Source organism: Diceros bicornis, chromosome 13 (genome assembly GCF_020826845.1).
Source record: "Diceros bicornis minor isolate mBicDic1 chromosome 13, mDicBic1.mat.cur, whole genome shotgun sequence".
NCBI lineage: Eukaryota > Metazoa > Chordata > Mammalia > Perissodactyla > Rhinocerotidae > Diceros > Diceros bicornis.
Window position 1 is genome coordinate 53,248,074 of NC_080752.1, and position 15,895 is coordinate 53,263,968.

Consider the following 15,895-nt stretch of genomic DNA (forward strand, 5'->3'; position numbering starts at 1 on the left):
TTTTATGGAGGTTTTTTCTTTATTGAGAAACTTAAGACTTGGGTACATCAAATAAAACCAATTTCTGGGGGGGGGGGGGGGAAATCAAAACCCACAATAGAAAAAAAAAAAAGTTAACACTGTCTGGGCCATAGCAGAACCCAGAGAATATATTCTTTAAATTGAAAAATTCTAGGTGCTTCATAATTGACCTTTTGATACAAAATGACCTATTAAATTGGCAATTTGTGGTTCTTGGTGTTGAGGTCCATAGGACAATCTAGGAAGTCTTCAAACCTTGAGCTGAATTCCATGAGGGGTTATTTGGCTTTTGAATCCTGAAAAGAAAAGTACCAACACAAATAAATACATAACCAAAAGAACCTCAGAGATTCACTGAAATCTCTGGCTGATGGAAGAAGGAATTATAGAGTTTCTGAACCTCAGTGCTTATTGACATTTTGGTCCAGATAATTGTTGGGCTGTCCTGCGCAATATAGGATGTTTAGCAGCATCCCTGGCCTCTACCCACTAGATGCCAGTAACACAATCCCAGCTGACAACCCAAAATGGCTACAGACATGAGCAAATGTCCCCTGAGGGGGCACCCTGGTTGAGAACGACTGACTTTGCAGGCTAACTGCTGTCTATAAAGCCCCACCCCCCACCCTTCCTGGGCATCCTGTATTCAAGGCTTCTGTGGTTCTCTTGCTTAAACTCCAAATGACAGGGCTCAGGCCCTTGACAAGGGACCATGGCTATGCCAAGTCAACCCCTACCAACACACCAGCTCTGACCCTTACCATATGCTTTCTCCTTGCCTCTACTCATTTGGTTCTCTCCTTTCTCTGACTGGAAGCACCCACTACCAGTCCTTGTCAGAGGTTACAGTTAAGCTTCACTCACCCATACCCCTGCAGAGGCCCTGGACCCCAAGTCCAGAAGTTGACTGGAACACTCACACTCTAACTGTAGTCAGGTGTGACTGCCTCTCCCACTTTGACACCAAAGCCTCTGGCCCCGTGTTCCCAGAGCTAAGCAGTGGCTGCATACACAGCCCACCTCACCAACCTCAAGCCAAACCAGGGAGATGCTCCTAGAAATAAGGCTGTGGGATCTGAGTATGACAACGCCTTGTATATCCATCATTATTCCAGACCAACAAGGTGATTCTTGAGAAAGATCTAACCAGATGCTCTTGTTGTTTACTCCTTATATTTTACAACCTGTACTCTTTTCTCCATATTAACTCACCCAGATACCAGAAAAAAATCAGGTGACAGCCTGCCCAAATTACCAGGTTAAATGGCAGAAACATGGTTCTATACACTGCCCCAATCTTTTAGAAAGATATTCACAAGTCAAAACCATTGCAGAAAACAAAAATAGCCAAACATACGGTTTTTCCTTGTCTAAGAGGTAGCAGCAGCAACAGCGCCCACCTTCTGGGCAGCTTCTTTCTTGGCATGATGAGCCTGTAGAACGGCCACAGCTTCATCCACCTGTGAGAAATCTCCAGGTGGTCAGTGACATCTGAGGAGAGGCCCCCACCCCTCTCTGGTGCCCCGGCCCAGTGGTGGCTCTGCGGGGGCTGACCGCTTTCCCAGATACCCACACCACAAGCAAGACACGAGAAGGTCAAAGGGCAGCAGTCCCTTCTCTCTGCCGCACCTGGGTGTCCAGGGCCGCCCGTCGTCCTCCCGAGCTGAGTGAGCCCCAGCCGCAGGGTCTGAGGAGCAGCTCACCTTGGAGCGGAGAGACTCAGGGGACTCCAGCATGTGCAGCAGCTCGGAGTTGTCGATCTCCAGCAGCATTCCCGTAATCTTCCCAGCCAGGTTCGAATGCATGGTTTGGATGAGCGGGAACAAACGTTCTCCTGCGGAGAGATATTTCATTAAAAACCAGGTCAAATCCCAGTCAAGAATGGACATGGTGTCCAGGTCGGTCCCAGGCTCCGGCCCCCTCTTCTGCAAGCATGTGGGTCACTCACCCAGCATCTGCTTCTGTTCCTGTGGGGGTGCTGCAGCCAGCATGGAGGCGGTCAGGGGCTCCTGCCCCTGCACATGAACCGCAGGCTGAGGTGCCTGGGAACCAGGAGAGGCAGCGGGTCAGCACCAAGGAAAGCACACTTGACGGTGGTCAAGAGCCTGACCACTCAACATTTGAAAGTCTACTATATGAAAGAGGAGATGGAGGTCGAGTCCTTGCTGTCAAGGAACTAATTTCAGTCTCGGGGGATTGAGGGGTGAGGTGAGGAACAGAGTGGTGTGGACATAAAAAACACAACCAACGACAATACAATGGCATGCTATTTGCAGGAAAGGAAAATGAATAAGAAAACAAACCTAAAATGCTTAACAATCATCTATCAACTCATTTTAATTTACTCAAGGTTATAAACATCATAAATCACCCAAGGTTACCCAAGATTTTGAAGCTTTGTTAATAAATAAGGTGTAGTGAACATTTGTACACGTAGCCCTTTCCTGAGAATTACAATTTTCCTTTAGGGTGAATTCTCAATAGAGACTGGGTCAAAAGGTATACATATCAAAACATTTATAATTACATCGTACACCACCATTATTGTACCAAACGTTTTTATTGTATCAAAGGCTTGATGACTGTTCATATGCAATGTCAATGCCAGTCACAGCCCTAAAAGTAGGGCCCTGTAGGCAAAACATACTTCAGAGCATCAAGTTCTAGGAAATCTTCCACTTAGAAAGCAGCTTATGGACTGCAAGGCTGTGTGGCTCCTCCAAGCAAACTACCACTTAGCTTTGCAATAAACCAGTTGCATCTTGGCTTGCCTGAGGAGAACAGCTCTAGAGATAACAAGTTCCGTCTTGGTAAATCTGAGATCTGGGTCTAACTCCCCCACTCCAACTTAACTCTGAAGCTGAACTTCTCATCTACAAGATGAAGTTCTTTCCTGCCTTAATGTACAGATCATTTTGCAGAGTAGCTAAGGATCAACTAGGCCAGTGGATGTGAAAAGCTCAAAGAGCTGAGCACACGTATATTGTAAAAAGGAGAGAAGCACTGTCTCCTCTGGGGCATTTCTGAGTAAACTGTTATCAGGAACAATTTCAAGCCCTGCTCTTCCACTAGAGAGAGCCCCCTCAAGGGCAGTGTCACAACACTGCCTGACACTGAGCAGGTACGTAATACCTATTGAAGGCATCTCTTCAATCAAGTGGAAACAGGAAAAATTCTTTTAGCATTCTGTTTGGGGGATATAGCCTCTCACCTGCAGAGGCTGCATGGCAGGGTGAGGGCTGCGGACACTGGACGCGTATTTGTAAGGTGCAACAGCCCGAGGAGCAGCGGCAGCAACAGCAGCACGAGGTGCTAAGTTCTGCACAGCTGTGGGAACACCTTAGGAAAAGAACAAGTAAAATTAAAGCCCATCAGTCTGGGCAAAGGCCCGTCAAATCCCATCTTTCCCCATTCTGTGTGCATCCAATACCACCTCCAGACTGGCAGCTGTCAGTCAGCCCTTGCTGGGCGGCACCAGCCCCACCAAAGTCCATAGCCAAGCGGTCCGGGCACTCAGACCCTACAACAGACCAGCAAATGCACATCAGTGTTGGCAGCAGATGTCCAACTGGCCACGTCCCACGGAAGGAGCAATTCCAAAGCATGTTCACACAACACATCACGCATGGGGCAACTACCACTACTTTCGAGGAACAGCCAACAGATAACATACAACTCTTTCCACCTCTCGGAATACAGGACATAGTCTGTAAAAAAGTCTCCTTCTATCTCCCAACCCCACCCAAAAGAACAGGCTGCCTCTGTGGTCATCCAGCTAACAAACTTCTACAACTAACCTTTTTCACGAGTCACCGAGGAGCGAAGATGCTTAAAAGTAACCAACGTTCCTAGAACTCATATTGTTTCTCTGCTCCTTAAATACCTACCTAAGCACACAGCTGATTATAGAACCAAGACTCGAAAAACACGATGAGCTCAACAAACTGACCAACCCTGGGCAGAGCCTAGTCGTCCTGACTCCCTCCTCCCCGGGCCACGCTTCTCAAGGCCAGTTTGCTCACCGACTCTCTGAGCGGTAGTAGGGAGGCCACGAGAGGCCGGAGCATTACCAGTTGGAGCCAGATGGCGAAGAGCTGGACGAGGCCCAGACTGGCGTATAGCACTTGGCATTCCTTGGAAGCCTGGTGAAAAGACAGAAATTGCACATCATTCATCAATGATGTGCACCAGAACCTAGGCTGTTCCTCAGAGGGGGCAAGGAGGAGAGGCAGGGGAGACCAGGATAGGTATATCCTGGGTGACCACATCACTATTCCCCACCACCTACCTTGAGGTCTCCCACCTTGCTGCCAGCGTGGATTAGGCCTCATCTGTGCTAACTGGTTAGGTGTATAATATGGAGGTCTTCCCTGAGCCTGTAAGAAAGAGCACCCAAGCCCTTTTATTTTAAGGACCTGAACCCACACTAGAGAAGTACCTCTTCTCATCTCACTACCAAGCCCTATGCTAACTATTCGGGATAGAGGCGCTCTCTATTCAAAAGCTGAAGGGGTCAGTTAATGGGGATTCCTTTACTCTACCCCTGCCACTGTGTGCGTGTGACTGCAAATAAGTCCTTCCTCATTTTACTGGAAGGGTCCTTACACTGACATTCTAGAACTCCAATATCTGAAAATCCCTCTCCCTGACCACTGCAGACTGCAGGAGCAGCTGCCAGTGGGCAGGCTCCAAAGAGCCATGAACAAACAGCAGACCCACCTGTGGAACTGCTGGCACAAAGTAGCCACCAGCTGCAGGCTGGAATTGATTTAAAATGGCATTGGCAGGGAGTGCTCTCATTCCAGCCACCCGCTGCATATACTGGTTGGTCAGGTGAGCCTTTCTCTCTTCCTTCCTCTGGGCCAGGGCAACATACAGTGGCTTGGAGCCCACGATGCGTCCATTCATCTCAGTGACTGCTTTGGTTGCCTCTTCAGGAGATGAGAAGCAGACAAAGCCAAACCCTTTGCTTCTCCCATCCTCCAGCATTACCTACAAAAGCAGACCAGCTACTTAAGACAAAGGTGTCTGTGTGTTGAGGGGGGCAGCTATAAAGAGCCAGAAAACCTGAGTTCTGCTGCAAGAGTTACCAAATCTGGGTCAGTGATTCTCAGCCCTGTCCCAGGATGTACCCCAGATTAACTAAGTCACAACCTCTAAGGGGAAGACCAAGGCATTTCCTTTGTTAGATCCCCAGGTGATTTGAAAGTTCCCAAATACTATGATATGGCTAATCGTTCAACTAGGATCCCAAAGATGTTTTCTAATGCCCAGAAGCACAACTACCTCTGGGAACCCACAAGAGATCTGGACGGTAGTGTCAAGCAATTTATCTGTAGAACTCATCCGCCCAAGACCTTGGTGAACAAAACTTTGATACTCTCTTAGCAAGCTTAGGATATGCTTCTGAAATACATGGGAGGAAGGAGTTATAAAACCTATGACTGCCATCAATTCAATAGGAATAACACAGCAGAAGAACAACCAGTTGGGAGACAGGCAGCTGGATTCTAGTTTAAGCTCTGCCATTTCTAGGCTGGACAACCTTGACAAATCACTTGTTCGCCCTCTCTGAGCCTCATGTCCATGACATACTCTAAGGCAAACAGCTACAAAGCCACACGTCTACTGGTTCAGGCAGTCTTTCTCCACATACAGCCAGTCATTCACAAACGGCTTCTTCCTTACTTGAAAAAGTTATTTATTGCTTTCCCTGGCCTACCTCCTCAGAAGCGTTGGTAGCAATATAACCCTGGGTGCTTGGCACCATTTTGTGTCTTAGCTCACTGTGTAGAGAGCCTCCTAAAGTGGAGGACATGGAAGCCAAGATGTCTATCAACCCAACAACTCTCTACCAATGAGGTGGGCCAATAAGGTGTGTGAAAATAAGTGACAGCGTGATCTTGACAATGGTGCCTGTGAAACTTCAAGATATGATTCTTTTGCTCTCTTCTTGCAAATATCACCTTGACTACTGTGCTAGTAAGCAAGGAGAGGCTATCATTCCTTGCACTGATGGAGGCCAGCCAAAGGGGTGCTAAGAGAGAAGGGGTCAGGAAGTGGGCAACTCCACAGGGTGGCCCCTGGCCAACTCCCTGCTACAACTGATAATGCTCTAAGATTGTGAGTAACTTAAGCTAAGGGCCAGGGCAGGGTCACCAAGTCTTTACTAGCCCACTTGGCCTCCTTTCTCACCACCTACAAGGACTTTGTGACATCTGCTACACCTCTGCTGAGAGGACTAGAGTATCATGCTGTGACCCAAAACTTCCAGATGTCATCAGTTCCCTCCCCAAGTGCCAGGGACATGCAGTATACCATCCTCATGTAACCAGCATTCTCTTGCTCAAGGACTCAAATTCCTGATCTTTAAAATGGGGTTCATAAGCCGTGGTTCAGTTCACCCTACTAACTCAGCCGATGTGATTATCAAAGAAAATCAAGGAAATGATGCAAATTGTAAAACGTGGAAAAACCAACTTCTCGATCCCCTTTCCTCCTTCTTTATAAAACCAGGATGCAAGTTCCCAACCCCAGCTCCAAAATCCACAAAATATCTTCATTCAAGGAGAAAGTGTGGCAGAGTTGTAGAGACAGGCCCCAAGACAAATGGAAAACAACCCGTCTGGATTTCCTCTGCTCATACTGTAGCACCATCTGTCCCCACACCAGCACAAAGCAGCAAAGAATGGGAAAGATTCAGGTGCTCTGGGAGGGTCAGCAGGGCGGGACGGGGTCAGATTCCTCGCCATACCCCAATGCTTGGGAGACAGGGCAATATTAACCTAATGAAATGTCCTTCTCCAGAGCATATACTCAGATGGGTAATTGAACGCCAGGAGGAATTTGCTGGGTTAATGTGGTAGTCACTCCCAGAAATGAACACAATTTAGATCCTACTCCCTCAATGAAACAATGCCAATAAACCTCTAAAAGACTACTACTTCTGCTTTCGATCCCAAAATCTCAGTGTAAAATACCTTTGCACTGGTGATTGATCCAAAAGGAGAAAACTCTTTCCTTAACTTCTCATCATCAATGGTGTCATCCAAGTTCTTAATGTAGAGATTTACCCCCTGAAGCAAAAGGATCATTAATAATTACACTTCTGTATACCCCATATATTCCCTAACACAGGTTCTCAAAGTGTGGTCCCCAGACCAGCAGCATGAGCATCTTTAGGTACTTGACCTCCTCTTTTTCCTGAGGAACATTGGCCCTGGGCTAACATCTGTGCCCATCTTCCTCTACTTTATGTGGGACGCCGCCACAGCATGGCCTGACAAGCGGTGCATCGGTCCACACCTGGGATCCGAACCTGTGAATTCCAGGCCACCGAAGTGGAGCACGCACACTTAACCGCTATGCCACCGGGCTGGCCCCCTAAGATTCTGATAGGACCATCAATGTAGTCACATGCCATTAACACCTTTCCTCACAGCCGCTCTGGCTGACCACTCACCCCAGCAGGACTCTTCTTGCCACCATTCCAAACAAAGGGGTACCATTTAAGTAAAAGGAACCCACATGACTAAGAACACACTGAGGCCTCCAGAATAGAGTCCCTAAATGAATAAATTAACCTCTTTCGTCCTTGTTCTAGTATCGCTGCTGTATCTAGTAGGTATAGCCTTTTAAACTTAACGATCTTGGGAGAAATGAGAGGAAGAGCAGACTTCAAGTCTCCAAAGAGAAAGTCTGCTGGGGCCGGCCCCGTGGCGTAGTGGTTGAGTTTGGCATGTTCTGCTTCAGTGGCCCGGGTTCACAGGTTCGGATCCTGGGTGTGGACCTAACACCACTCGTCAGCCACACTGTGGCAGTGACCCACATAAACAAAAAAAAAAAATGTAGAAGACTGGAACAGATGTTAGCTCAGGGCTAATCTTCCTCAAGCAAAAAAAAAAAAAAGAGGAAGACTGGCAATGGATGTTAACTCAGGGCTAATCTTCCTCAGGAAAAAAAAAAAACAACAGAAAGCCTGCTAAATATAAGGGCACTTCGCAAATATTTCATAGTAAAGCCCTACTGGTAGGCTGTGCCATGACCACCTCTCACCTGGTATCGACTAATTCTCTCTTGTTTCAGCTGTTCAAATTTCCGTTTTAACTCAGCCTGTCGTTCCACTTTCTTCTGTGCACGGCCTACAAAAATGACTTTCCCACTGATTTCTTTTCCATTCATCTCTTCCACAGCCTAGAGGAAATACATGTCTTTAAATCAAGAGGCAAGGGCCTTGCTCTAGAAGTCTCTAAGTCCCACCAAATATTGAGAGAAAGAAATATTTTACAAACTAACTTCATTCTGTCTCTGCAGTCAGCTCAGCAAACCCAAACTTCCTTATCAGCAAAATGGGGTTAATATTTAAATGGGTTATTGGTCTAGATAATACAGAAAAAACTAGTACAGCTGTATAAATATAAGCATGGTAGACATGAGTCTAGCTTGATTATCTAGTTGCCACTAAATTTCTCAGGTTCTTTTGTGGGTATTAAGTGATACACGTCGAGGGCCTACTACAACGCTTCACCCACCAGTAGCTGCTGTGCTATTATCAAATCAGCAGCCCTGTGGCCTTTAGTTCCCTCACTCATGAATGAGAACAAAAATCTGTCCTATTTTAACCTACAGGGTAAACAGCTGAGGTGACAGGTATGTGCCGAGTGCTTTAGCAACAGTTAAATGATACATTAACACATGAAATCCCTCAAGAAGACAATTCTCAAGTACAGGAATGGCCTCACTACAGATACTTAGATAATTCCAGCTCCACTCTAGGTGCTAGCAAGGCCCTGCCCTGCCCACTCTGGGGCCACTTCCTACAAAGTTTTCCCCACCCTTGTGGTACTCTCACCTTATTAGCATCCTCGTGTTTCTCGTAACTCACAAAGCCAAAGCCTTTGGATTTCCCACTGGGATCTCTCATCACCTTGACACTTAGGGTCTTACCTATTACCAAAGGACAGAACTATTAGTAACACCATCTCTACCACAGCTTCTCTAGGAGCCCACGTGAAGCACACCTCTTGCTGAACCCAGATGGACTCTAAGAAAGAGGCATCATTCTGACCAAGCTGCTGAGATGGCCTTGGAGATGGGATGAGGCAGGATGAAGCCAGGAGCTGAGACCTGGAGCCTATTCCTATCTACCCTGTAACCTCTGTCATGCAAAGTATTTTACTTCTGGGTCTGGGTGCTCTCAACTCTTAAATAAGTAAAAACAGATGAATTCTAGGTTTGGTGGACTATAAAAGGGGATACACGGGACAAAGGACCCTGACTTACCAAACTGGCTGAATAGCTCTTTCAGACTCTCATCATCCACCTCTTCCCCAAAGTTTTTTATATAAACATTGGTGAATTCCTTGGCTTTGGCTCCAAGCTCGGCTTCTCGCTCTTTTCGAGACTTGAATCTGCCCACAAACCTAAAAAGAAACCATGAAAAACAGTGATCATCCAGAGGAACAAAACATGATTTCCAGGGGCCCAAAGGAACGCAGGTTAAAGGCTGACAGGAGAGGTTAAAACACACGAGTCCCCATCCAACCACCAGGAGACCAAGCTCAGAGACGCCCCAACTCCCCAGCAGAAAGAGAAAGAGGAAGGACCGTCCTGCAAGGACCAGCCCCAGGGGCTCCTGGCTCAGACCAGGGCTACTCCTACCACATGACACTGCCTTCGTGAAGAAACCTGATGACCATGTTTTTAAAACGTTCATTTCTGTACATCTATGTAAATGCATAGAAAAGGTCTGGAAGGATACAAACCAAACTGTTAACAGTGGTTAATCCTGGCAGTGAGATTGTCGGAGTGAACGAAGAGGTAGCCTTTGCTTTTTCAGTTTACTCATTTTGGAGTTGTTTACACTTAATAGAAAAATGTATCCATACGTTCAAAGTCTTTAGATTTCTTTCTAGTGATATCTTTGGAAGACCTGACCACTGGGCACATACATATGTAACCCATGCCCTGGTCTTTTCAACAACACCAAGGACAGAAATGAGTTTTGCTCGTGACAGCTGAGACTTACTGTCCCTTCTCCTCTCCCTGTGTGGCTCGGCTAAGATCCCCCTCTCTCCACTCTGCAATAACCACACCAAAGCAACAAGGTCTATTATGAAGTGTCTTTTGCAATGGGATGAGATTTTTTTCATTGTAACCAAATTAAGTATTTCTGTGGAGCCAGCCTTGTATTAGAAAGCCACTGAGTCATAAGTCAGCCAAGTGGAGATCTGGGGACAATTTGGCACCAACCCCTAGTGAGTGACCCCATGGACAGACCTGAGTCACAGGAAGGCCAAGGTCACATAGCTAGTATACAGCTCCTGGTCAGTTCAGGGCCCTCTCCACTCTGCCGCTGGCAAAGACCCCTGCTCAGAGTGGGCTTAGAGCTGCCTTCCAGCCAGCCCCAGCTGCTGATGCTCACAAAACCCACGGACAGATGCTTTTAAGGGAGAGGCGGCAGGCAGGCCATGGCTTGGGCAGGAAGCCCACCCTGGCGAGTCAAAAGGGCTGCCACGGCTCGGGCAGGGAGACTCACCAGCCCTGGAGTGGAGAGGTAGGAGCAGGCCACACTTGGGCCGAGAGAACCAGTAGCTGCCTTGTGTGTGCCAGTTAATACCGAGGTGGGGCCACGGCTGGCTCATGCGATGGTTGTTGCTCCAGACTGGGACACTCACACTTTGCGGTCATTGAGGAGCATGCCGTTCATCTTCTCGATGGCCTTGTCAGCAGCCTCTTGGGTCTCGAAGTGGACAAAGGCATAACCCTTAGAGCCGTTCTCGTCACACACCACCTGTCAAAGACAAGGCAGCCACTTTAGCGCCACTGACCAGCTCCAGAGTCGAGAACCACGTGGTCTCCCACTCAGGGCCTCCTGTTCTGAGAGGCCTCTAGCCCATCCATGGTCAAAACCCAGGAGACCACAGCATGTAAGGTTTTTCTAACATGCAGCACAGCACCAGGGACCTAGTCATGTTCCATCTACAAAAGGTAGCCACTATTAGGCTGTGTCTATCCAAATGTTTTCTTATTTCATTAAAAAACATTTAGAGATCTGGGTGCAAAACCATGGTGCTGCAGAAAAACAAACCATTTTCCAAGCCTGCAATAGAATTTCAGTCTAGTGTGGAGTAAGACACGTAAACCACCACCACACAAGTTGTACAAAATTCTCCACATAAACAGGTGCGTGGAGAAGGAAGAGGGTGAATTTACGCTTCTAAAATGACGGAGTACAGCTTCCTGGAAACCAGAGGCATGCTCTGGCCCTCTCCTCCCCCACCTCCCCACCCCCACCCAAAAGAGAAACCTTTTGATGCTTCCCAAGCTAGAAAACAGGAAGGATATTTCAGGCAGAGGGAAGAATAAACAAAGACACGAAAGCACCTGCTGGTTATGCTGGGTTGTGGCACGAGATTATCTACAGGGAACTTTTAGGCTTCAGGGCCATTTCCAGCATTTTGAAAATGACCATACCCTGCCACCCAATTCTAAGGTAGTTCCTCATTTAGTATTTATCTTCTTTTCAGGATTCAGTAATTATTCTGCTAAAATCATTTAATCAATGTTTACCTTGCAGGACAGAATGTTTCCAAAAGCAGAAAAAGTATCATAAAGTGCCTTGTTATCTATAGATTTGTCCAGGTTCTTGATGAAGACGTTTCCCACACCAGATTTTCTCAAAGAGGGATCCCTCTGAGACCACATGATACGGATTGGCTTTCCCTTAATCACATCAAAGTTCATGGTATCCAAGGCCCGCTCAGCTGCAAGAGAAAAACACATTTTAGTCAAGAATATAAAACGTCACCTCACACAGGTGACTGCTACCATCCTAGGAACAAGGACTCCAGGGCTTTTCAAGGTAATCACTCTGACAAAAGGCAACTCTATTAAAATTAAAGGGCATTAGACTCCTCTAGCCTGCGTTGCTACTGAGGGTAGAATAAGTTCTAGCCCATCACTCTACTTCATGACGGAAGTCTCAGCCCCTCTGGGTCTGCATCTTTGTTGGATAAGATGCTCTAAATGGCCTTATGGCACCAAGATCAAATGATAGCACCTCACATTTCACCAAGCTTTATCATTTATAAAAGACTTTGCAGCATTCTACCCACCGTGAAGAAGGTGGTACAGGCGAAATTATCCATTTTATAAAATGAACAAACTTATGTTCAGGAAACTAGCAATTAAAAAACCAACACCCGATTTTCTGATTATCTTTTGGTAAGGTATTGCATCAAAGTTATCGCCGAGCTACCCTTCAGTCTACAATTCGTCTAGGAGACAAACGACAAAACAAAATCTGTGAGAAACGGATCCCTGAATTCAGCCCAGTTTCTTCGATTTTCAATTTCTGAGAACAGAAATTGACTCAGACAAAAAAGCCTCAATCACCAAAAGGATAAATACTAATGGTCACGCACATAAATGTTCTTTGTATCATGAGAACAAGAAAGATGAAACGGCAACTCCTTTCTGCCTAAGCAGACAGTGCAGGCAGGCCTTGCACCTAGTGGTTTCCAGGTCTTCTGAAGCCTTAATCTGACTTCCATGGAATCCCAGGACTTCAAATGCCTTGGTGCCCAACCAACTTCTCCATCGAGGGCCTTGGGATGCTTCCTTGGCTTCCCAACCAAATCCATGTGTGCACCATGGAGACCATTTAAAAGACCAGAAGCTAAAATATATCATATGCCAGCAAGAACACTTCTCTTCACTGGTGGTAAAAAGATACAGAGCTGGTGGTCACTTGCCCTGACTTATGCGAAGATATCAGCCAGACTCTCCTCCATCCAGTGGTGCGGAGCTGTGTTTCTCCCACCTCAAGGCACCATCTCACTTAGAGCACACAAAATTCCCTAACTGCCTCCACAAGCTCAGCTGCTCAGGCAGCCACGGGAGCATCTCCTTTTCAGTTATTATTTCTCACCACCGTTTCTCCCTTCCTCAGGTGGGCTCCTCAGTATGGGAGGAGAGGAGATCAGGGAAAGGGGGGACAGAGCAGATCCAAGTCAGGAAAAGTCCAGGTGCAGAAGAGTTCGCTTGTGATGGCCAGCTGTGATCACAGCCTGGGACCCCCAAACTGTTTTCATTAATTAGCAGCGAAGGAGCCCATTTCAACACAGCTTCTCGTCTATTTCCAGGCGGCGCCGCAGAAGGCAAGTCGGCTTAGTCTGACAAATCTGACTGCACTTATTTATAGCAGAGAGAGGTCCTGCAGAGGTATGTGTTGGCAGACACATTGACCAATGGCTTCTGCTACTATCTCTAAGTGACAGGACTTTTGTTCAGAAGAGTCAAGAAGGAGGCAACAGCCAATGCACCCACTACTCCCAGCTAATAAGGCCACACCCAGCTATCTCCTTTGTGCCCTGTGGCCAGACACCACTCAGCTCAGAGCACACTGAACTCGGTGGTAGCAGTGCCTCGTGTCTCTCAACAGGTCCAGTCCTGTGCAAGTGACATTCTCTGTGCTTCACGGACAGTGAACAAAGTGGGGACGAAAATAGGGACCTGGAGATCCTTTGCCACAGAATGGCTTGTTTCTCCCAGTGATGGTCTCTACAGTTGTTCCCTTTTAATCTGGAGTCACGTGCAGCCCCCGATTAGGTTTCCTCTGGCCTCACTCCTGCCACGCCTGCAGCATACCTCTCCACCGCTCTGAGCTAAGGCCCCAATCTGGACGGGCAGAGCACTGCACTGACGGTCCCAGCTTAGCCTCCAACCTTTTGCAGTTCCTTTTCCTTCTCAGGAGTTCTATTTTCTTCAGATGGGATGAAGTAAAGGTTCCGACAACTGGAAAGCACTGTTCACAGGTGAGGCGATAGTCTCCACCAGCCCAGTGGATTTCCAAGCGACGCTTCCCCAGACTACTTGGATACCCTTCTCCACAGACCAGGGCTTTGTCCAGAGAGCAAAGAACTCCTCCACCCCACTGGCAAGCAAACGCCCAGACCAGGGAGCTGGCCTGGCACCTGCAGCTCTGGTGGTGCTAACACATGCGCCCGCTCACGCTGAACACACGGAATTGCTCCCCTGCTTCCCACCTGCCCTGAAAGACCCCTTATCAGCACAAAATCAAAGACTCTTAGTCAAGGGTAAAGGTAGGGGAAGAGGCAGCAGCTTTGCCACCTAAAATTGTTGCAGGATTTGTGTTTCAACCACTCTGTCTTTTTGGCAGGCCTGTGAGGGGCGCAAGCCCATGCCCACTGACCAGGCAAGGGTCTCTAACAGCCCAGCCCCACTGGAGCAGGACCACAGACACAATGGGAGAACCATTTCCCTCTGATCCCACTTTACGGTCTCCTTGGGTTCCAACCCCACAGTCACCACTGATTAGCCCAAGGTCACCCAGTTAGCAAGTGGTGGACGCAGGACTGAAACTCGGGTCACCTGATGCCAGGATCCTTGTTCTAAACCCCCGCATCCTGTTCCCCACTATGGCTTCTGTGGCAATGTGTTGTCCTGAGGCCCCCTCCGTGGGCGTGGGGACCCGCGTGGAGGCTGACTCCTTGGGTCCCCTGGGATCCCACGAATGTGTGGACATCGCTTCTACTCACCGTCAGCCGGCTGCTGGAAGTTGACGTAGGCATAACCCAGGGAGCGGCGGGTGATCATATCGCGGCAGACCCGGATGGACAGCACAGGCCCCGCAGGACTGAACTTTTCATACAGCATGGCCTCGGTGACGTCCGAGTGCAGGTCACCCACGTACAGGGAGGCCATGGGGTAGCTGCTGGCTGCAGCGTTCATCTCCCCAGCCCCCACCACCCCGAGCCCCGCCAGGAGGACTTCTTAGAGGGACCCCACAGGACAAAAGGGGCTCTTCTCGGAGCCGTGGCCCGCGCCGCGGCTCACAGGTGGCAGAGGGAAGCTCAGGGAAGCTGGAGTCGGCTCAGAGAGACAGAAGACCGCCCAGAGTTGTTCAGGGACGGCTCGCACGAGACTGCAAAACCACAGACAAAAGGCTCGCAAAAACAATATGGCCCTCCCTGGGAGTTTGTAATTTTCAGCTGTCCTGGTCTGAAGCTCCAAATTTCCAAAAAAAAAAAAAAAATTAAAATGGGGACTCCCCTCCAAATTATAAAAATTCTTCAAGTGGCAACCAAATGGTGCCCACGGCGGCCTCCAGGACACGCGTTTCTCTATAAATATAGGCCCCGGGCTGCTGGCGGTTTAAGATTACAGCGGCCAGGAGAAGAGGGAAACCAAATATTGGTCGGTGCCGATTCGGCAAGCCCCGGGCGGGCCGAGCGCGCAGCCGCCTCCCACGCCGGGCCGGCGAAGGGCAGCGCGGACACGTGGTGCGCGGGGAGGCCGGCGCGCGGGGGGCGAGGGGGGCGAGGGCGGCGGGCGCGGGGCTGCCACGCGGCGCGGACGGGCGGCCGGAGCGGAGTCGCGTGGACGCGGGCGGCTCACCACCGGACCGACGGACCGGACCGACGGGCGCCCAGGTGCGGCGGCGGCGGGCGCGGGCAGGCCGGAAGCGTGCGAAAGTGACTTCCCCGCGGGTTCTCCGAGGAGGATTCAATTTTTTTTCTCTCTTTCCTTTTTCTTTTTTTTTTTTTTTAGATTTTAAAGCGTTTTCGGGTTTTTTTTATCTTTTTCTCTTTTTTTCTTCAGGCTGCTGGGCCCGAAAGCGGCGCAGGCTGCGGCAACCCGGGGCGGAGAGAGGCGGCCGACGGAGCCACCGCTCCATTTATACCCGCCCGCCCCGGGCGCTGCTGGTCGAAGGGCGCCTCGCGACCTGGGCGCAGTCGTGCCCGCCCACTCGGCCCGGGGGCCCGAGGCGGGGCGGCCACGCGAGAGCGACCCGGCGCGGCCGCGCGGCGCCACAGCGACCCCTGGCGCACGGAGGACCGCTCCGCGGGGG

The 15,895-nt window shown here is 49.1% G+C and overlaps 1 protein-coding gene and 1 non-coding gene across 5 annotated transcripts; both read right to left on the reverse strand.

Moving 5' to 3' along the window:
- On the reverse strand, positions 1-15,690 carry PABPC4 (poly(A) binding protein cytoplasmic 4). Of its 4 annotated transcripts, none has more exons than XM_058553767.1 (16): positions 14,583-15,690; positions 11,593-11,786; positions 10,698-10,813; positions 9,304-9,443; positions 8,873-8,967; positions 8,077-8,214; positions 7,002-7,097; positions 4,741-5,013; positions 4,310-4,397; positions 4,092-4,163; positions 3,455-3,541; positions 3,233-3,360; positions 1,970-2,063; positions 1,725-1,855; positions 1,379-1,481; positions 1-317 (listed from the first exon to the last, which is right to left on the reverse strand). In XM_058553767.1, the coding sequence occupies exons 1-15, from the start codon at positions 14,773-14,775 to the stop codon at positions 1,392-1,394; spliced, it is 1,935 nt and encodes a 644-aa protein (XP_058409750.1). In that variant the 5' UTR covers positions 14,776-15,690; the 3' UTR covers positions 1-317; positions 1,379-1,391. The 4 variants fall into 4 exon arrangements, with proteins under 4 accessions (XP_058409750.1, XP_058409749.1, XP_058409752.1 ...); XM_058553766.1 differs by having other exon boundaries at positions 4,044-4,163; XM_058553769.1 differs by lacking the exon at positions 3,455-3,541.
- LOC131413281 (small nucleolar RNA SNORA55) lies at positions 6,594-6,728 on the reverse strand. The gene has a single exon (XR_009221943.1). It is a non-coding gene; the product is annotated as a small nucleolar RNA SNORA55 (small nucleolar RNA).
- Positions 15,691-15,895: the final 205 nt, after the last annotated feature.

Bases quoted from the DNA above. Each gene is read 5' to 3' on its own strand.
- PABPC4 (XM_058553766.1), bottom strand. From the start codon at position 14,775: ATGAACGCTGCAGCCAGCAGCTACCCCATGGCCTCCCTGTACGTGGGT. The intron at 7,098-8,076 runs GTGAGAGGTGGT...CTTTTGCTTCAG, and splicing joins AGAGAATTAGTCGATACCAG to GGGGTAAATCTCTACATTAA. The intron at 1,856-1,969 runs GTGAGTGACCCA...ATCTCTCCGCAG, and splicing joins GGAACAGAAGCAGATGCTGG to GAGAACGTTTGTTCCCGCTC.